General features: G+C 37.6%; 1 protein-coding gene across 1 annotated transcript in view; it reads right to left on the bottom strand.

Annotated features, from left to right (window-relative positions):
- Nucleotides 1-475: 475 nt before the first annotated feature.
- OCA2 (OCA2 melanosomal transmembrane protein) overlaps nt 476-23,229 on the bottom strand; it is a 456,357-nt gene continuing 433,603 nt past the window's right edge. Inside the window, exon 24 of the mRNA XM_008706322.1 lies at nt 476-1,022. Within this exon, the coding sequence (XP_008704544.1) occupies nt 938-1,022 (85 nt within the window). The 3' untranslated portion in view covers nt 476-937. The remainder of the gene's footprint in view (nt 1,023-23,229) is intronic.

The following is a 23,229-nucleotide window of genomic DNA, read 5'->3' as shown; positions in this document are numbered from 1 at the left end:
CACTGGAGTCTTGTGTGTGTGCAGAGCTGGGAGCATTAGCCACACGTTTGTACAATTGATGGAAATAGCATGCACCACCTTCAAAATTGAAGATTATTATTCTAGGCTGTTAAATATGTAAAATATTATTTAAAAAGCAGTTATGACCTTACAAGTCAAATTTCTGCCCTTGTAAATTTTTTAAAAAGTTTTCTTTATTTGAGGGAGAGAGCACAAGTGGAGCGAGGGGCAGAGGGAGAGGGAGAAGCAGACTCCCTGCTGAGCAGAGAGCCTGATGCAGGGCTCGATTCCAGGACCCTGAGATCATGACCTGAGCCAAAGGCAGGCACTTAACTGACTGAGCCACCCAGGTGGCCCCCGCGCTTGTAATTGATGACTTAAAAACTCCAGAGAAATACATAAATGGATAAAATGCAATTTTACAGAATGTAAACTACCAAAAGTTTAGGAGACTAACAAATTCTAAACCTTTTGTCAAGATACAGTTTATTTTTCTTAATACATAAAATGTTTCCTTACAAATTGTCTTCCTTTTCCGAGGAAGAATATGAATTTGGAGAGTATACAATTTGAATGCTGATTATTTTAACATGGAAAGTGATTACATGAAAAAACTTTAGAAGGCTTCAGGAAAGTGACAGTTAAATAGCACAAGCCATTTGGGTAGAATACTGCATTTGTGTCTTTTCTTACAGAACATAGCAAGATGTGTTTTGAAATATACATATTTTCTTGTAGTGGAATCTTTAGTAAGTTATTTCGTATTTCCCATGATTTTCCAGCATTCACCTGAATGGGTATGGGTGCCAGAATTCTCCACTCCAGAGCACCCTCATGGTAAGCACCTTTTCTTCTCCCAAGAGTGGTCTTGGGGCAGTGTTCTACTGATGTTGGTGATGGGTCAAGTTTCCTTTAGTCTTCAAATGTTGTGTATTTATTAATTCCATCCCATCACGACATGAGCAACAAGGAGGTAACACATCCCAACTGTGCAAGAGACGAGCATCATTGGGAAGCCCAACCTGAAACACAAAGAAAAGTGGATTGTGGTGTCTGGTATCTGGAAAGTACTGTGAGATCTAGACTCATTATTACATTTGTCATTGCATCATTATATTTGTCATGACTTAGGCGCTTTCTGTATCTGCAAAGTCAATCATTTCTTATTTCTAGAAATTGAAAAGTGGGTTTTAGCCTAGGTGATATGGATGCCAACCTTCATTAGATATCCTCCAATGTATGACATTTTGAGATGTGTTTAAAATTTTTGAAAAAATTTTATTGACATTTTATAGCCTCAATTTGTTCATCGATAACATTAAAGTGTTGGTCTTGATAATGACATTTACAACTGCCAATGCCATGCAACTGGACTATTATTTAAATCTCTGCACCATCTTCCAACTGTCCTTCTGAGAAAGCTGGTTTCCCAGAGAGGTCATATTTCTATAGACCCCTGAAGTTCCTAATACTTGAAACTGAAGGGAGCTTCAGAGGTAGGACTGGGAAATAATATCTTGTCTTAGGAAGGGAAGAGGAATGAACAGGAATTTCTTCTGTTTTCAGTGAGGTGCAAGATGTGAGTGTAGGTATGCACAAATACAAAAGAAGTCATGAGAAGATGAGTTTCCCCCCCATATGCCTCCCATAATGTACTTGTATTTCCACAAATCCGTATCCTGGCTAATAAATCCCAATTGATTCTCACTTTGCATTTGGAATTCATGCTTTGAAAACATTGCTTAGTGCTGCATTGTCACTGAGGGAAGTTACTGCAAAGATTAAAGTTTTTGTGCCAAAAAGGCTTAAAAATTCACTGGCAAGAGCCTAGTGTGTGATAATGATAAGAATTATGACATTCTTCTTTTCCCTGGCCATGCGCATGGGAATGGCTACTCAGAAAGAGCCGCAGCAAGGCTCTCTCCACAAAGTTGTAATTTAAACACAGAAACTGCATCCATAAGTGAAACAGTTCCTTAAATTCTAAACCAGAATTGGACATTTCAAGAAGGTGGTACCTTCTATTCTGACAACATTTCTTTTACAAGACAGAAAACCAAAACAACTGATTTCGTAAAACTATCTAAATTTCTTGAGATTAGTAAACTTCGTTTTTTAAAATAGTTGAACATGTCTGCAATAAGTCAACCCTGATCATTGAATTCTGGAAAAATACACCCCAGGAACAGTGTCTGGTCAACTCCAGGCATTACAGATATCATCACAAGCTTTACACGAATGCAAACCCTTCCTTATACTGTGACAGATTGTGTGAAATTGCATCAGTGTTGAGTAAGATGCTGAATACTTCGACCTGGGTTCTGGGACACCTGGCTATGTTTCAGAAACAAATCTGCCTTGCAAGGGATGGATCCCACAAAAAGAAGACATTACACTTGGGGAGTCGAAGCCCAGAAGTTCCTCATAGACGGTTCTGCTGTACTTCCAACTAAGAGTTACTGGTAGAGTCTCAGAGATGGCACCAATCCCAAGAAGGAGCAGCATCTGGGGATTGGTGCAAGCATCCTGACACCATCAGAAGAATGATTGCTCACTTAGCGTCCAGACACCATGGATATCCTCACACAGATGACTGCATCACTGCTCACATCACCTTTCAAGATTAGTATCATTGCACCCACTGTACGGATGGGATTTGAGAAAAGAAGCAGACTTATCCAGGTCACTTGGGTAATCTGCTATGGTGCAGACATTCAAACCCCTTCAGTCTAACTCTAAAGTCCATGCTCTTAATCACTATATATTCTGCTTCCCTGTGGGTATAAGTAAACCATACAATGACAACATACCACTCAGAAATAAGTGAACATCTGCTATATGTTAAGGGTCTTATAGACGTAGACACTGACATTTCTGAAACACAATAACGTAGGTCATACATATTATCCCTATTTTATAGAAGAAGAAACTGAAGCTTAAATATATTAAGGAAGTTTACAAACTATGCCAACACTAAGATCCAGATGATATTTTGGCATATTTTTCTGGCTTCAAAACCTACATGCATTCCCACCACAACACATTAGTTAAGGGCCCAGCTCTTGTCCAGCTGCATGATCTTGGGACATCTCCATGACTCAATTTCTTCATTTTTTGAAATGGGGGTAATAATAGTACCTACTTACTAAGGTTATTATGAGGATTATATAAGTTCATCCCTATAAATGCCTTAGACCAGTGTCTGGTCACATAATGAGCCACCAGAGTGGAGACTGACAAGAGACCCCTTTGTGCCCATTTAACATGACAGTGAGACTCAGACAAGGTATCCAGGACTATAAAGGAGACATTTTAGTATTCATTGAGCTTCAGGAGAATGGATGAACCTAAGCCTATCCTAATACCACCTAAAGTGCCCTAATTAAGGAACCCCACAGTGTACAAACTCCAGCCTAACCAGTGGGAAGAGAGAGATAGAGACAAAAGCAGAAACGAAGAGAAACAGACAGAGATAGAGAAAGACAGGTGAAAGAGACAGAAAGAGAGAAAAGGGGAAAAAAGGAAAGGGAGGAGGGGGGAGGTAAACAAGAAGGAAGGGAGGGATGGAGAGACAGAGAAGGGAATTTACATCAAATGCCAGCTCTATTATTTTAGATTCCAGCTCCATCATTTGTTAGTTGGGTTATGACATGCCAACAAAAAATAATACTCACATAGATATTTGCATGTACCACAAAATCTCTGAACCCATAAACAAATGTAGAGTAAGGATTCTGTGAATGAAAAAAATGTGCTTTTCCAGTCCAAAGAGAATTCACCTAGGTAAATCACCCGTTTTATAGATCAAGGAACAATAAACTACAGCCCCCAGGCTACTACTGGCCCACTGCCTGCTTTCGTAAAAAAGTTTTATTGGAATACATTCTCTCCCATTCATTCACTTATCATCAAGGGCTGCTCTATCATCTAGGGTGGCTGTGTCTGCCACAGCACAGTATAGTTGAGTAGTTGCAACAGAGACCATGTGGTCCACAAAGCCTGAAAGATTTACTATCTGACCCTTTACAAAAAATGTTTGCCACCCCCTATTGTAGAAAAAGACACTCAGTCTTGGGAAGGTGAAGAAACTTGTCATCTCCTTGTTAGCTCCTACTCAAAATACAAAGTAGTCCCAGATCACCAACCGATAGAAAAGTACCATGAGCCACTACGTAATTTCAAATTTCTAGTACCATGTATTCAAAAGAAGTAAAGGGAAACAAAAGAAGTAAATTTTATATTTTATTTATTTTATTTATTTATTCCAACATATCCAAATTATTATTTTAACATATGATCAACATAAAATTTCTAATGGAACATTTTACATTCATTTTTTATACTTAATCTTCAAAATCCAGTGTAGGTTTTCTATTCACAGAACACCTTACTTTGACTTGCCACATTTCAAGGCTCAATTGTGTCAAAGCAACTGGGGGACTGTGTGGTCCAATGCAGCTCTAGGAGGCTCACTCTTTCTGGCTGAAAACATTTGAAAAGGCAGGTGTATGACCTTGAGTTGATGCAGGGGACGCTGGCTCTGGATGGAGCTTTCAGAGAGGATATGCTGGAGCGAGGCCTTCGCAGAGAAAGCAGGTTGAGACAGGCTGGCAGGGGCTCTGCCACCCGCCATGTACATCTCCCTTAGGGAAGCAAGCTCATCAGGGTGTCCTTTTCCTTATACATTTTCGAAGTCACACATACACACAAAGAATCCTCTGATGTTAGGGTCAAGACAAATGACAAAACTGTTTATTGGCAATATGATGGAGGCACTGACAACAGTGGCTATGCTCCGAGTATCTGATGGGTAAAAGACAAGGATGGGGCAGCTCTTTCTATAAAAACTGCTAACACTGGCATGTTCCTTCTTGGGGTGAGCCCCTGCTGCTTTTTCCTGTGGGAGTGCGGTTAGCTTGATCAGTGTTTCAATGCTTCACTCACTGCCCAGGCAGGGGTCCTCTGGAAGGAGATTTATTTGAAGAGAGGGCAGTAATGACTTCCTGTCACTGCCAGCAGTTCTCTGAATATACACATTTATGCTCCACATTCACCAAGAGCAGTTCCATTTCCCAGAAGATCCATTTTTCTTGCTCCCCAAGCCTCTCAGAAAAGCAATACCTTCACCAAAAGGCTTAGGAAAAGCATATTTGCTCAAAATCCAGCACTGCATTATGCTTTCATTTCCCTCTGGGATTATTTTCAATCTATTCTGGTTCCAAACATCACATTCTGTTACAAAAGACAAAAACACTTGAATGTCAAAGCACAAATCAAGATGCAAAATGTCAGATGGATGCCCAAATGCTGCATTCAGTTTTAGGTTAAAAACGTAACCGTGATGACACACAGTACTCCAAGGAACCGAAGCTTTCAGATTGCTGGGAAACAAGCTGCCCGGAATCATGCCACTTCCGACGGAGGTCAGGCATTGCACTGAGAGCAGAGTTCCACACACTGAAGAGAGACTGGTTTTCAAAAGCAAATGTTTGCTAATGAAGTCTCCTACTTGAGTTTTAGACTGAAACCATTCTTCCTATTTATTTTTCCTTTCCAAAAGACTTTATAACCATCATGACTATAGGTCTTAATCAAAAGCCATTTCACTGTTGCCTTTCTACAAAGGTAATGCATGTTTCTCAGCAGAATAGCTTCTGCTTCTACAGGAGTGTACAGCTACCCACTTTCCAGAGACCATGGATACCTTGAAAGCCATACTCTTCAGCTCCTTAAACTGTCCTCAGGTCATTCAGGGCCTCAGGACAGGAATTGCTTTCTCATCCTCGGCCATCATTTGAAATTTGAACAGCCTCATACCTCATGTCCTGGATCTCTCCAGGTGACAATTAGCTAATCCTCTTCATGAAGAAAGGCTGAATGAACTTCCACATCTTGGAATAAAGCCCCATCATTATATTTCCCACAGAGAGAGGGGTTCCTGGTGGGGTAGAAGGTAGTGACCGAGAGGGAGAGCTACGGAAGAGAGAAGGCACATCTAAGTAAGGAGGGGCTCTCGTGGTATCTTCAGAGTGTTCCCTATCACATTGTGTTGGTGACCAGCTGCCAGCAGCAGAGTTCACATGGCTAAAGACTAGAAAGGATGACAGAGGAACAGCATAGAAATCATGGTAAGGAGGAAAGGATTAAAGGGAAGAGGCAAAGCTTGGCGGGGGAAAGGCATGTGATGATGAAATTGTTGAAATTGTAATAATTTGCTTTTGCCCCCACCAGAATAGACTAAAGTTTGGGTGGTTTCTTTTTCATATGTTCAACCTTATGACATTTATGTACCATCTTTCTAGCAAGCAAAGAGAAAGAATTCGAGAAAACTATGTCTTGTTTTTCTCCTTCTGAGAAAGGCATTTTCATTGCATACTTTGTGCCCACCTCTGCCAGCTCCCTCTGTCTCTTGACCAGCACCAGTGCTCTTGGGCCATCTGTAGAGCTGGGACTCATCTCTCCCTCCACAATATCTGCAGCCAGCCAGCCTCTCCCTTCCATGTTGGGGAAGCCCCTCCCCCCACGGAGGGTCTCCACTGAACATGAATGGGAAGTCAGACAGCCCTGTAAGCACTTGGCATCATGTGAAGACACCCTATAAATGTTCTGTCCAATACCTTTGCTAAAATTTCCTAGCTCCTTCTCCCATATTCCCATATTTGGAATGTGACCTTCCTTCTGACATCTATTTTTTTTTTTTAATTTTAATTTCAGTGTACTTGACATACAGTGTTATATTAAGTTGAGGTGTATAATGTTGTGATTCATCAATTCTATACATTACTCAGAGCTTATCCTGGTGAGTGTACTCTTAATCCCCTTCACTTATTTCACCCATTCCCCCACACCCACCTCCCCTCTGGTAACCATCAGTTTGTTCTCTATAGTTAAGAGTCTGTTTTTTGGGTTGTCTCTTTTTTTTTCTCCTTTGTTCATTCGTTTTGTTTCTCAATTCCACATGAGTGAAATCATATGGTATTTGTCTTCCTCTGCTTGACATATTTCACTTAGCATTAAGCTCTCTAGCTCCATCCATGTTGTTACAAATGGCAAGATTTCATTCTTTTTATGGCTGAATGATATTCCATTGTGCGTATATACCCCATCTTCTTTATCCATTCATCTGTGGATGGACACTTGGGCTGCTTCCATAATGTGGCTATTGTAAATGGTGCTGCAATAAGCATGGGGGTGCATGTATCCCTTCTGACTTTTTAAAGAACAACGTATTTATCCGGGTTAAACAGCAACAACATTCCTCATCTACACCCAGCAAGCTTTTATCTTTACCTTTCTTCTTCCCCCTCTTTTGAGTATTGGACTCAAACTCTGGACTGCATCTCTTTGGCCCTCCTCTAAGAACTTTATTCACCAAGTACCTTCTTCTCCCATAGCTTTAATACCTCCTTTTTGACTGGCATCTTCTTCTGGCCTATAAACACCTGGAAATCTTCCTGTGTTACAATTAATTGTTCCTCTCCTCACTCCAACCCTTCTTAAATTACTTAATGACTTTGCTATTTACATTGCACTCTTTGTTGGATAATACCTGGATGATATAAAGAGAAATAACAGTCACTCCCTGCCTATAAGTAGCCCACAGTGAAAAGGGCAACTAGAAGATCAAATTTGCAATACAATATGGTGAGTACTATACAAAGGCCCATACTCAGGGTTCTGAAGGAAAGCACCAAAAGCAAGCAACTCCTTCATTGGGTGGTGCCCAACTGGTGGATCTGAGGGACTGAACAGAACAGAGGTAGTGTGTAAGAAAAATGACTTTTGCGTTTGCTGTTCAACAGAAAATGAGAATTTAGCAGGCAAAGAAGAGGAGAATGGATGTGAGAAATTTCGAAGAGAAATCCATATGAATCCACTACTTAAAATAACGTTGATGATTTATATTTTCCCAGAAAAACATTAATTTTATAAAACTTTTTTATTATCACACTTATATAATGTCCTAATATAATTTTAATCTTTATCTCTATAGCTTTATTCCCTTTTTTTAATACATCGTTTCTGCTTTCACTCTTTTTCTTGATTGATACCAAAGCTTTATCTATAACATCAAAAACATTTACCAAAAAAAAAAAAAACAAAAAAAATCACCTCTTGGCTTATCAGTTCTACTGTTTATAGTCTTCTTGTTTGTATATGTATTTTGTGGGTTTTTTGTTTGTTTTTATTTAAACTTCAGTTAGTTAATATATAGTGTAATATTAGTTTCAAGTGTAGAATTTAGTGATTCAACACTTACATATAACACCTGGTGCTCTCACAACAAGTGCACTCCTAATCCCCACCACCTATTTCACCCATCCCCTCCCCACCTTCCCTCCAGTAACTATCAATTTGTTCTCTATAGTTAAGAGTCTGTTTCTTGATTTGCCTCTCTTTTATTCTCCCATGATCATTTGTTCTGTTTCTTAAACAATCAATCAGCTGCCAGTAAATCATAGGGGTGGAGGCCACTTAAAGCCTGGTGGTGTGAATTGAATTTGCTGCATACCTTCAACAAGTAGCCAACCTCCCTGAGGCTAATATTCCTATAAAATAGTATTTTGTGCAAAGAAACTTAAAATACAATGTATAAAGCCATGATTAAGGTCTAGTACTTTATAAATGCTCTTGAAATAGTGAATACTAATTATCATTGTTTTTGTTACTACTACCACAAATTCTATTAATACAATTACTATTACTTCTATTATTATTATTGTTACTTCTTTTGATTTATCTTTTGTAAGGTGGATCACCTTTTTCCTCTTATTTTTAATTAACAAAGCAATGCAAATCATTCATGGTAGTCAGAGACTGTGGCTTGTAAATATCCAGTTATTAAATCATGGAGCTTGTCTTCACAGCTTAATATACAATAGATTTTTGTAGCTGTTTTGTGGACTCTTGAAAAGAAGGCATATTCTCCATAGAAAAAAAAGAGAGTCATATATCTAATATTTCAGTTCTCAGAAATGGATAGTGTCCCGTGAAAGTCTTCCATCACCAATGAAGCTTATATTAATTTCTCCTTTCATTCCTGACTGAACTTATTTTGTACATTTGGTGATATTATTTTTGGCAGGTAAAAACTATTATATTGACTCTGTCCTATTGACATTTTTAAAAATACTTCTATATTTTACATTAGACATGTTTCTACCTTTGTTATCTTTTCAATTGTATTAGCTAGATTTACTTTATTTACAGTTTTATTTTTAACCTTTCTATATTACCCTGATCTCTGTTTTTGAAGCATAATCCAGCTAGAATTTGATTTTATTCTCTATTTTTTATTCTTCACTTTTTAAAAAAGATTTATTTTTTATTTGAGAGGAGGGAAGGGGCATAGGGAGGAGAGAGAGAATCTTAAGCAGACTCCACGCTGAGCTCAGAGCCCAACAATGTAGGGCTGATCTCATGACCCTGAGATCCTGACTTGAGCCAAAACAAAGAGTTGGATGCTTAACCAACTTAGCCACCCAGTTAATGATATATTTGACTATTACTGATATATTTGACTTTCCTTATATAACCTTGGTTTATGTTTCATGTTTTAAAATCTTTGTTTCCTTTTTTTTCTGTTTATTATACTTTTGGCTATATAAATTTTATTGATTTGCCTTTATCAATACAGTGATTTAAAAGTTAAATTCCACTAATAGTTACTTCTAAGTGCCTAACAATAAAGAGATAAATCCATATACCTCGAATACAAAAGATAAATAAATGAACCAGTATACTTTGACCCTCCTATGCAAGACAAATAAAACAGGAAGTTTTAATTTCTCTCCATAACCCCTCAACATATTCTGGTCTTCATTAATTCAATATGAGATTATAGACTCAAGTTACATTTATTAAATTCTTACTATTTACAATATATATTTTCTGTTGAGAAACATTTTGATTATTGAATTCTGTTTTATATTTCTGTAAGTATGCATTTAATTGATTTTACTATTTATGATGAACCATTTTCTCAGCACAAATTGCACAGCTTAAGTGCTTTATTCTGGAATACATATTTCAATAATCACTTTCAGGAAATGATAGCAGTGGTGTCGTTCTTGAATTGTGACTCGCCTGATACATTGATGATGATGAAGAAAAAGGAGGGCATTCTAACAATTATAAAACAGCAGATGACATCCATGAGTGATAACATGTCAGGCAGCCAGATTTATATGCATTAGCTCAGCTAATCCTCACAAAATACTATGATAGGTAGTATTATTCTCCACTTTTAAAGATAACAAGGCTAAGGCCCAGAGAGGTTAAGTAACTACCCAAGATCACACAACTGGTTAGAAACAGAGACAGAAAGGTTTCTGTAACTTTAGCAGATAGATGGAACTTGATCAGACTTGAAACTAGAACCCTGGGATCATAGCCATTTCCTATCCAAACTTTGTTATTGGGTATTTAATAATATTCAGGAGTTGGAGGTCCTCTTAGTTCTGTTTTCTATTTTTTGTGCATAAGGTTCTTAGATTCTTACAGAAATGTTATCTTTATCATTGTTATTAAAAATACTGACAGGCTGTGTCATAGCATGAATATCATTCAGTTAATTTTATCTGTGATGTAGTATATTTTGATGTACATTCCAAAATCAGTTTTTGTGTTTTTTTAATATTCAGGTATATTTTCTTCAATTATATTTTGATTATTGCTTTTTAATTTTTTAATTTAATTATTCCTTTTAAATTAATTAATTTTTTATTTTTTTAGATTTTTTTATTTATTCACTTGACAGAGAGAGAGAGAGACAGCCAGCGAGAGAGGGAACAGAAGCAGGGGGAGTAGGAGAGGAAGAAGCAGGCTCCCAGTGGAGCAGGGAGCCCGATGCGGGGCTTGATCCCAGGACCTTGGGATCACGCCCTGAGCCGAAGGCAGACGCTTAACGACTGAGCCACCCAGGCTCCCCCATTCCTTTTTAATTTAATCATTTTATTTGCACAAAGTCCCCCAAGAGCTTGTTTTTAATAAACATTGTAGACTGTGATTTGATATTCATATACATTACAAAATGACCACAATTAGTCTAGCTACCATCTGTCAGTAATACAAAGTTGCAGTGTTTTCACTGTGTTCAGATAAATACCTAGAAGTGGAATTGCTAGATCATATGGTAGTTCCATTTATAATTTTTTGAGGAAACTTCATACTTTTCCACCGTGGCTGCAATAAATTACATTCCCACCAACTGTACACAATGGTTTCTGTTTCTCCACATCCTCACCAACACTTATTGTTTCTTATTGTCTTATTGTCTTTTTGATATCCATTCTGATGGGTGTGAAGTGCTATCTCACTTTAGTTTTGATTTGCTCTTCCCTGATGATTAGTGATGTTAAGCATCTCTCCATTTGTTGGTTGTATGTCTTCATTGGAAAAATGTCTATTCAGGTCCTCAGCACATTTTTAAATCAGATTTTTAAATATTGAGCTGTATGAATTCTGTACATATTTTGAATGGTAAGCCCTTATCATCATCATTTGTGAATATCTTCTTCCATTTACTAGGTTGACTTTTCATTTTGTTGATGGTTTCCTTCACTGTGCAAAAGCCTTTTAGTTTGATGTAGTCCCAGTTGTTTATTTTGTTTTTGTTATCCTTGGTTGAGGAGACAGATCTAAATCTTTTTTTTTTTCAAAGATTTTATTTATTTATTTGACACAGAGAGAGAGAGACAGCCAGTGAGAGAGGGAACACAAGCAGGGGAGTGGGAGAGGAAGAAGCAGACTCCCAGCGGAGGAGCCTGATGCAGGGCTCAATCCCAGAATGCCAGGATCATGCCCTGAGCTGAAGGCAGATGCTTACCACAGAGCCACCCAGGCGCCCCTGACAGATCCAAATCTTGAGGAGCAATCCAAAATATTGTGGAGATTGATGTCAAAGATCTTATTGCCTATGTTTTCTTCTAGAAGTTTTAAGGCTTCAGGTCTTACATTTAAGTCTTTAATCCATTTTGACTTTATTGGTGTAAGAAAGGGGTCCAGTTTCATTCTTTTGCGTGTAGTTGTCTGGTTTTCCCAGCACCACTTATTGAAGAGGCTGTCTTTCCCCCATTGTATTCTCTTGCCTCCTTGTTTTAGATTAATTGACCATATAAGTGTGGTTTTATTCCTGGGCTCTCTACTCTGGTTCATTGATCTATGTGTCTATTTTTTTTTTTTTTTGCCAGTAAAATACCATTTGATTACTATAGCTTTGTAGTATATTTTGAAATCCAGGAGTATGACACCTCAAGCATTATTCTTCTTTCTCAAAATTGCTTTGGATATTTGAGGTCTTTTGTAGTTCCATTCAAATTTTAGGGTTATTTTTTCTAGTATTGTGAAAAATGTCATTGGTATTTTGATAGAGATTACACTGAATTTGAGAATTGCTTTGGGTAGGATGGGCATTTTAACATTAGTTCTTCTACTGTGTTACCACAGTATATCTTTCCATTTATTTGTGTCATATTCAATTTATTTCATCAATGTCTTTTACTTTTCAAAGTACAGGTCTTTTACCCACTTGGTTAATTTTATCCCAAGGCATTTTATTTCTTTGATGCAATTATTAATGGGGTTGTTCTCTTAATTTCTTTCTGATGGTTTATTTTTAGTATATAGAAATACAACAGATTTCTGTGTATTGATTTTGTATCCTACAAATTTTTTGAGTTACTTACTAGTTCTAATAGTTCTTTGGTGGAAGCCTTAGGGTTTTCTATATATAACATCATATTATGTGCAAATAGTGATAATTTTACTTCTTCCTTACCAATGTGTATGCCCTTTATTTTCTTTGTCTAATTGCTGTCGCAAGGACTTCCAATACCATGTTGACTAAAGATGCCAAAGAGTGGGCATCCTTGTCTTGTTCCTGATCTCGGAGGAAAAATTTCAAGCTTTTCACTATTCAGTATGTTATCTGTGGGTTTGTCATATATGGCCTTTATTATGTTGAGGTACGTTCACTCTATACCCACTTGGTTGACAGTTTTTATTATAAATGGATGTTGAATTTAGTCAAATGTTTTTCTGCATCTATTGACATGATCATATGATTTTTATCTTTCATTTTGTTTATCCTTTATTTTGTTAATATGGCATATCATGTCGATTTGTGGATACTGAGCAATCTTTGCATCCCTGGAATAAATTCCAATTGATCATTGTGAATGATTCATTTAATGTTGAATTTGGTTTCCTAATATTTTTTGAGAATTTTTACAACACACTTCATCAAGGATATTGGCCAGTAATTTCATTTTTTTGGTAGTGTCTTTGTCTGGTTTAGGTATTAGGGTAATGCTTATCTCATAGAATGAGTTTGGAACAGTTCCTTCCTCTTCAATTTTTTGAAATAGTTGGAGAAGAATCAGTATTAACTCTTCAAATATTTGGTAGAATTCACTGGCGAAGCCACCTACCTGGTCCTAAACTTTTGTTGAGAGATTTTTTTTTCATTGATTCAATTTCATTCTAGTAATCTGTTCAGATTTTCTATTTCTTAGTGATTCAGTCTTGGAGGGTTATGGGTTTCTAAGAATTTATCTATATCTTCTAGGTTGTCCAATTTGTTGATGTATAACTTTTCATAGTAGTCTCTTATACTCTTTTTATTTATGTGGTACAGTTGTAACTTCTTTTTCATTTATAATTTTACTTATTTGGGCCCTCTCTCTCTTTCCTTGATGAGTCTTGCTAAAGGCTTATCAATTTTGTTTATCTTTTCAAAGAACAAGTTCTTAGTTTCATTGATCTTTTCTAGTAGATTTTTTCCCCCTTTGGTTTCTATTTCATTTATTTCTGCTCTGATCTTTATTATTTTCTTTCTTCTACTAATTTAGTGCTTTGTTTGTTCTTTCTTTAGTTCCTATAGATGTAAAGTTAAATTATTTATTTGGTATTTTTCTTATGTCTTGAGGTAGGCTTCTATCATTATAAATTTCCCTCATAGAACTGCTTTTACTGCATCTGATAGACTTTGGCATGTTATGTTTTCATTTTCATTTGTCTCCAGGAATTATTTGAGTTCCTCTTTGATTTTTTCATTGACCCATTCATTCTTAGTAGCATGTTGCATAGTATACATGAGCTTGTTTTCTTTTTTCCACTTTTCTTCTTATAGTTGATTTCTAGTTTCATAGAAAATGTGCTTAATATTATGATTTCACTCTTCTTAAAGTTCTTAAGACTTGTTTTGTGACCTAACATGTGATATATCCTGGAAAATATTCCAAGCGCACTTACAAAGAATGTGTATTCTGCTATTTTGAAATGGAATGTTCTATATATATGTATTAACTCCATCTGACACTGCTTCCTTACTGATTTTCTGCCTGGAGGATCTATCCATTGATGTAAATGGAGTAAGAAAGTCCCCTATTATTGTATTCCTATCAAATTCTCTTTTTATGTCATTTAATATTCGCTTTATATTTTTAATTGCTCCTATGTTGGGTGCATAATTATTTATAAGTGTTACATCTTCTAGCTGGATTGAACCATTTTTCATTATGTAATGCCCTTGTCTGTCTCTTGTTACAGCCTTTGTTTCAAAGTTTATTGTGACTAAGGATGTACTGTATGGTGACTAACATAACATAATAAAAAATTTTTAAAAAATAAAGTTTATTTTGTCTGATATAAGGATTGCTACCTCCTCTTTCTTTTCATTTCTACTTGCATGGAATATCTTTCTATCCCTTCACTTTCAGACTGTGTTTGTCTTATTTTTGAAGTGAGTCTTTTGTAGGTGGCATATATATGGGTCTTTTTTTTAAAAATCCATTCAGACACCTTATGTATTTTTACTGGAGAATTTAGTCCATTTACATTTAAAATAATTATTGAGGGTGGTTCCAAGATGGTGGAATAGTAGGGGGACCCTGAACTTGCCTCATCCTGGGGATACAACTAGATAAAACTTCAACGATTTTGAACAACTAGGAAAAGGATGGGAGTAGTACAGAAATCATCTGTACATCTGGAGTAAGTGAATTTGGCAGAAGCAAGTTTCAGAGCCCTGAACTGGGGCTTGGGGAACTGTGGGGCTGGGAAGGGGAGGAAGCCCAGAAGCCCAGTTCACAGAGCAAAGTCAGGGAGAAAGTTAGAAAGATTGAATTGTGACCCCTCAATAAACTGTGGTGAGTGGTTCCTCGGGTTGCTCAGGGAAGGATTGCTCCCCTTTCTGGAGGGCATTTGAGGAGCATATTTGTCCTCTCTGGAGACAAAGGGATAGCCATTGAGGGGAGACTGTAGCGGGCTCAGAGTGGTGCAAAGCACAGAGAAAAACCTCTTAACTTTTTGTTGTGAGCCACAATAGGCTTGAACCTCTCTGTGTGCACCTTTACAGCTGCTTTTCTGGGACTGGCTGGGTGCAGCACAGAGCCTGGAGTGGATTGCAGACAACTTGGCTGCTGCTTTTTGCTCTGAACCACAATAGCATGGAACGTCTGTGCTCAAGCCTTTTCAGCCACTTTTCTGGGACTGGTTGAGCACAGAGCAGAGGCTGGGCAGGATTGCAGATAACTTGGCCCCGGCTCCTTGCTCTGAGCCACAATATCCTGGAACCTCTGTGCATGAGACTTTACAGCTGCTTTTTAGGGACTGGCTGGGCACAATACAAAGACTGGAGTGGATTGCTGATAACATGGCCACCACGTTTTGCTGTCTGCTACAATGGATTCAAGCCTCTGCAATAGCTTTTCTGGGACAAAGGGGAGTAGGGGACTGAGTCAAGTGCAGATGGCTGATGGCCTGGCTCCAGCTTTTCGCTGACCATTACAATAAACTCTAGTCTCAGCACATGCACTGTGTGAAGGTTTTTCAGGGGCAAAACAGTGATGGGCATACCCTGAACCTCCTGCCTGGGAATGGGAATGGGTGTACACATTACCAGGCCTTTTAAAACTTGGAGTTTTGAATTCCAGCCACTGGCCAGAGATGAAATACAGGAGGTCTGTGGATCTGGGCATGGTGATGACCCAGACACAGACAGGTTAGGCCAGGGAATTGACAAAAGCCTGGGACATAGGAGATTGCTTGCTTTTCTGGGAGGGCCTCCTGAGCAGTGGCTGCTGGGAGTTCCACCCCCTAGGGACAGGGAATGAGGTGATGCCATATTCTACCTTCTCCACCACCACCCCCCTCTCCTGCCCACCAGCACAGTCAGACTCCAAAGAGGAACAGTGCCTCTAGTGAAACCTGGAATCCCCTACACTAAACCCCACCCCCTGACCTGACAGGAGCATCTTTCCAAGGGCAAGTCAGCTTGTGACCTAGCACAGCAGGCCTCTCACTCAGAAGATAAACATAAACCCTAGCATATACCAAGTCTACTTATTAAAGAAAGCTCCAAAACCTCAGCTTCCAGCTTAATGTCATAAACAAATCAAAACATACCTACTTAAAGGAACAAACACTCCCAGCTACAAGCAAGGCGGAACTCTATAAAGGGAGGAGCATTGGGAAAGACCAGTCAAAACACAATAGGAGAGTGTACACAGCATAAACCAGAATCGCTTCCTGAAGATATTGTTGTTATTTTTTATATTATTACTGCTGTTTTTGCCAGGGTTTTTTCTCCTTTTTTCCCCTTCTTTATTTTTCTTTCTCTTTCTTTCCTCTTTTTTTTTTTCTGGAAAAAATAACTAGGAGGAGAAATTAAAAAGAAAGAAAGAAAGAAAGAAAGAATGAAAGAAAGAAAGAACCAGAGGTAATACTCTCTGCCATAGATTTAATTGATGTGGATATGAGTAAGATGTCCAAGCTAGAATTAAGAGTAACAATTATAAAGATAGTAGCTGGGCTTGAAAAAAGCATAGAAGACACTAGAGATTTCCTTAGTGCAGAAATAAAAGAAATAGAATGTAGTCAGGCCAAAATAAAAAATCCTATTACTGAGATGCAGTCTAAAATGGAGGCTCTAACTGCTAGGGTAAATGAGGCAGAAAACAGAGTCCATGATATAGAAGACAAAATGATCAAAAGTAAGGAAGCTGAGGAAAAGAGAGAAAAACAACTACTGGGTCATAAGGGGAGGATTTGAGATTGGTGATACCACAAAGTGAAACAATATTAGAATAATTGGGGTCCCAGAATATGAGGAAAGAGAGAGGGGGTGGGGCAAAAGTTTCATTTGAACAAATTATAGCTGGTACTTCCCTAATATGGGGAAGGAAACAAGCATTCAAATCCAGGAGGCACAAAGAACCTCCCTCAAAATCAATAAAAACAGATCAACACCCTAACATATATTAGTGAAGCTTGAAAATTTCAGATATAAAAGGAAAACCTGAAAGCAGCTGAGACAAAAGGTCCTTAACCTACAAGGGTAGACAGGAAGAAACTTGGCAGGCCAAAAAGGATTGGCACAATATATTCAGGGTGCTAAATGAAAAAAACAAAACCAAAAATGTGCAGCCAAGAATACTTTATCCAGCAAGGCTGTCATTCAGAATGGAAGGAGAAATAAAGAGCTTCCAGGACAAAAAGAAAGTAAAAGAATTTGTGATCACTAAAGCAGCCCTGCAAGAAATATTAAAAGGGATTCTTTAAGCAGAAACCCCAAAAGTAACATACACCAGAAAAGAACAGAGACAATATACAGAAACAGTGACTTTACAGGTAATGGCACTAAATTCATATCTTTCAATAGTTACTCTGAATGTAAAGGGGCTAAATGCTCCAATCAAATGACACAGGGTGTCAGATGGGATAAAAAAGCAAGATCCATCCATATGCTGTTCACAAGAGACTCATTTTAGACAAAAAGACACCTCCAGACTGAAAGTGAGGGGATGAAGAAATATTTATCATGCCAATGAACAACATAAGAAAGCTGGGGTAGCAATTCTTATATCAGACAAATTAGATTTTAAACCAAAGACTATAATAAGAGATGAAGAGGGACACTACATCAAACTTAAAGGGTCTGTCCAACAAGATGTAACAATTGTAAATACTTGGGAGCAGGCAATTATATCAACCAATTATAACAAAATTAGAGAAACACATTGATAATAACATAATAAGAGCAGGGGATTTTAAAACCCCACTCACAGCAATGGACAGATATCTAAGCAGAAGATCAATAAGAAAACAAGGACTTTGAATGACACACTGAACCAGATGGACTTCACAGATATATTCAGAGCTTTCCATCCTAAAGCAACAGAATATGCATTCTTCTTGAGTGCATATGGAACATTCTCCAGAATGGATCACATTCTGGGCCACAAATCAGGTCTCAACCAGTATCAAAAGATTGGGATTATTCCCTGCATATCTTTAGACCACAGTGCTTTGAAACTTGAACTCAATCACAAGAGGAAATTTGGAAGGAACTCAAATACTTAGAGGTTAAAGAGCATCCTACTAAAGAATGAAGGGGTCAACCAGGAAGTTAAAGAAGAACTTAAAAACTCATGGAAACAAATGAATATGAAAATACAACAGTTCAGAACATTTCAGATGCAACAAATGTGGTCCTAAGAGGGAAGTATATGGTAATACAGGCCCTTCTCAAGAAACAAGAAAAGTCTCAGATACACAAGCTAACCTTAAAACTAAAGGAGCTGGAAAAAGAACAGCAAGTAAAACCTAAAACCAGCATGAGAAGAGATATAATAAAGATCAGAGCAGAAGTCAATGAAATAGAAACCAAAAGAACAGAACTGATCAACAAAACTAGGAGCGGGTTCCTGTGAAATAATTAATAAGATTGATAAACACTTAGCCAGACTTATCAAAAAGAAAAGAGAAAGGACCCTAATAAATAAAATCATAAACGAAAGAGGAGAGATCACAGCTAACACACAAGAAATAGAAACAACTATAAGAACATATTATCAACAACTATATGCCAACAAATAAGACAATCTGGAAGAGATGGATGCATTCCTAGAAACATATAAATTACCAATACTGAAACAGGAAGAAATAGAAAACCTGAACATACCCAGAACCAGCAAGGAAATTGAAGCAGTAATTAAAAAACTCCCAATAAACAGAGTCCAAGGCGAGATGGCTTCCCAGGGGAATTCTACCAAATATTTAAAGAATTAATGTCTATTCTTCTGAAGCTGTTTCAAAAATAGAAATGGAAGGAAAACTTCCAAACTCTTTCTATGAGGCCAGCATTACCTTGCTCCCAAAACCAGACAAAGAGTCCACGAGAAAGAAGAATTACAGACCGATATCCCTGATGAACATGACTGCAAAAAAATTCTCACCACTATACTAGCCAATAGGATCCAACAGTACATTAAAAGGATTATTCACCACAACCAGGTGGGATTTATTTCTGGGCTGCAAGCATGGTTCAACATCCACAAATCAATCTTTTTGATACACCACATTAATAAAATAATGAACAAGAACTATATGATCCTCTCAATTGATGCAGAAAAAGCATTTGACAAAATACAGCATTCTTTCTTGATTAAACCTCTTCACAGTGTAAGGATCGAGGGAACATACCTCAATATCAGAAAAGCCATCTACAAAAAGCCCACCATGAATATCATTCTCAATGGAGAAAAACTGAGAGCTTTCCCTAAGGTCAGGAATATGACAGGGATGTCCACTCTCACCACTGTTGTTAAACCATAGTACTAGATGTCCTAGCCTCAGAAATCAGACCACAAAAATAAATAAAAGGCATTCAATTTGGCAAAGAAGAAGTCAAACTCTCACTCTTTGCAAATGACGATACTTTATGTAGAAACTCCAAAAGACTCCACCCCAAAATTGCTAGAACTCATACAGCAATTCAGCAACACAGCTGGATATAAAATCAACCGACAGAAATCAGTTGCAGTTCTATATGTTAATAACGAGACAAAAGAAAGAGAAATTAAGGAATCAATCCCATTTACAATTGCACCAAAAACTGTAAGATACCTAAGAATTAACCTAACCAAAGAGGTAAAAGATTTGTACTCTAAAAACTACAGAACACTTATAAAAGAAATTGAGGAAGACAGAAAGAAATGGAAAAACATTCCATGCTCATGGATCAGAAGAAAAAATATTGTTAAAATGTCTATGCTACCCACTGCAATCTACACATTCAGTGCAATCCTTAATCAAAATACCATTGACATTTTTCACAGAGTTTGAACAAATAATCCTAAAATTTGTATGGAACCCAAAGAACCTGGATAGCCATAGAAATATTGAAAAAGAAAACCAAAGCTGGTGGCATCACAAATCCAGACTTCAGGCTGTATTACAAGGCTGTAATCATCAATACAATATGGTACTGGCACAAAACCAGACAGATCAATGGAACAGAATAGGGACCCCAGAAATGGATCCTCAACTCCATGGTCAACTAATCTTCAACAAATCAGGAAAGAATATCCAATGGAAAAAAGACAGTCTCTTCAACAAATGATGTTGTAAAAATTTGACAGGGACATATAGAAAAATGAAACTGGACCATTTTCTTACACCATACACAAAGATAAATTCAAAATGGATGAAAGATCTAAATGTGAGACAGGAATCCATCAAAATCCTAGAGGAGAACACAGACAACAAACTTTCAACCTCAGCAGCAGCCACTTCTTGCTAGACACATCTCCGAAGGCAAAGGAAAGAAAGGCAAAAATGAATTATTGGGACTTCAAGATAAAAAGCTTTTGCACAGCAAAAGAAACAGTCAACAAAACTAAAAGGCAACCTACAGAATGGGAGAAGATATTTGCAAATTACATATCAGATAAAGGGCTAGTATCCAAGTTCTATAAAGAACTTATGAAACTCAACACTGAAAAAACAAAGAATCCAGTCAAGAAATGGGCAGAAGACATGAACAGACATTTCTCCAAAGAAGACATACAAATGGCCAACAGACACATGAAAAAATTCTATATATCACTTGGCATCAGGGAAATACAATTCAAAACCACAATGAGATACCACCTCACACCAGTCAGACTGGCTAAAATTAACAACTCAGGACACAATAACTATTGTGGAGGATTCAGAGAAAGGCGAACCCTCTTAACACTGTTGGTGGAATGCAAGCTGGTATAGCCACTCTGAAAAACAGTATGGAGGTTCCTCAAACTGTTAAAAACAGAGCTACCCTACCACCCAGCAATTGTACTATTAAGTATTTACTCCAAGGATACAAATGTAGTGATCCAAAGGGGCACCTACTCCCCAATATTTATAGCAGCAATGTCCACAATAGCCAAACTATGGAACGAGGCCAGATGTCCATCAAGAAATGAATGGATAAAAAAGAAGTGATATATATACCTCTTTAAACAGAGATGGATGGCATCCAAATACACACACACACACACACACACGCACACACACACACACACACACACACACACACGAATATTACTCAGCCATCAAAAAGGATGAAATCTTCCTATTTACATAGACATGGATGGAGCTGGAAGATATACTGAGCAAAATAAGTCAATCAGAGAAAGACAATTATCATATGGTTTCACTCACATGTGGAATATAAGAAACAGTGCAGGGAATCATAGGGAAAAGGAAGGAAATCTGAATGGGAAGAAATCAGAGAGGGAGACAAACCATGAGAGACTCTTAAGTATAGGAAACTGGGGTTGCTGGAAGGCAGGTGGTTACTGGGTGATGGGCATTAAGGAAGGCACATGATGTGATGAACACTGGGTATTATGTACAACTGATGATTAACTGAACCCTATATCTGAAACTGTTGATGTGCTATATGTTGGCTAATTGAATTCAAATTTTAAAAAAGAAAAAATAATTATTGACAGTTATGTACTTATTGCCATTTTAAAAAATTGTTTTCTGGTGGCTTTTATGACTTTTTTCTGCTCCTTTCTTCTTCTTCTCTCTCTCTCTCTCTGTCTCATCCCTATGATTTAATGAATTTCTTAGTGTTCAGTTTGTATTCTTTTCTGTTTATTTTTTGTATGTCTTATGGGTTTTTGCTTTGTGCTTATCACCAGGTTCATATATTATAACCTATCTACATAGCACTATATTTTTAGTTGGTGGTCACATAAGTTCAAATTCATTCTAAAAGCACTATATTTTTACTTTCTCCCACATTTTATATTTTTTGATGTCATATTTCACATCTTTTTATTTTGTGCATCCCTTAATTATTATATATGTACTTGATTTTACTACTTTTGTCTTTTAACAAAATACTAGTTTTATTAAGTGTTTGATCCACTACCTCTATTATATGTTTGCCTTTACCAGTGAGATTTTTTTCCCATCATACATTTTCTCATTTCCATTTATGGCCTTTCTTTTTCTGCTTAAAGAAATCCCTTTAATATTTCTTGTAAAGCTAGTTTAGTGGTGATGAACTCCTTTCGTTTTCACTTTTCAGGGAAACTCTTACCTCCCCTTCAATTGTAATGATGTCCTTGCCAGGTAGAGTATTCTTGGTTGCAAGTTTTTGTTTTTTTCCTTTCAGCACTTAGAATATATCGTGTCATTTCCTTCTGGCCTGTACAGTTTGTACTGAAAAATTCCCTTATATGTAACTAATTTCTTTTCTCTTGCTGCTTTTAACATTATTTCTTCATCTTTAATTTTTGTTCCTTGATTGTAAGGCCTAGCACCAGCACCTGCTATGGGCATGCTGGTGGGTGGAGTTATCTTCCTGTCATCTGTGAGGCCCCACTGGGGCACGGTGTTGTGTGGGGCTCCTACGAGGTGTTCCTCTTGGCATTAGCAGTCTAGAGGCAGGATTCCAATAAGGTGCCCTCTAGTGCTGGGATCAGCACAGCAGAACAAGTTAGGAAAAAAAGGGCTGCTCTCAGTGTCACAGTCCCTGATGTAAGGCCCAGCTGCCTCCTGCCTCTCTGGCAGCTGCTCCAAGATTAATAAGTGGATCTCCTTCCCCTATGGTCTATGAACATTTCTATCCAGTGTTTTTGTGCCAGTTTCTGGGTCAAGTGTGTTTGCATGTGAGCCCTTTAAGAATGGGTTTTCCTTTCACCACAGCTCTATAGTTTTTCTGGATATACTCCTTGTTGGTTTTCAAAGCCTGGTGTTTTGAGGGCTCATCTCTCCTGTGCAGGATTTAAGGGTTGGGGTGTCTGATGTGGATCTCAATTCTCTTGCTCCTTAGGAAGAAAATTTATATGTTTGAGATCTGTCCTGACCATAGAGTGCTGTCCCTGGAGTGTAAATTCTTCCTTAGTAAGACCATATCTCTGCCTCTTCTACATGTTTCAGTGCTGTCCG

This window comes from Ursus maritimus, unplaced genomic scaffold (genome assembly GCF_017311325.1).
Source record: "Ursus maritimus isolate PB19 unplaced genomic scaffold, ASM1731132v1 scaffold_27, whole genome shotgun sequence".
In the NCBI taxonomy this organism is placed as follows: Eukaryota; Metazoa; Chordata; class Mammalia; order Carnivora; family Ursidae; genus Ursus; species Ursus maritimus.
This window is presented reverse-complemented; position numbering and strand designations above follow the sequence as displayed.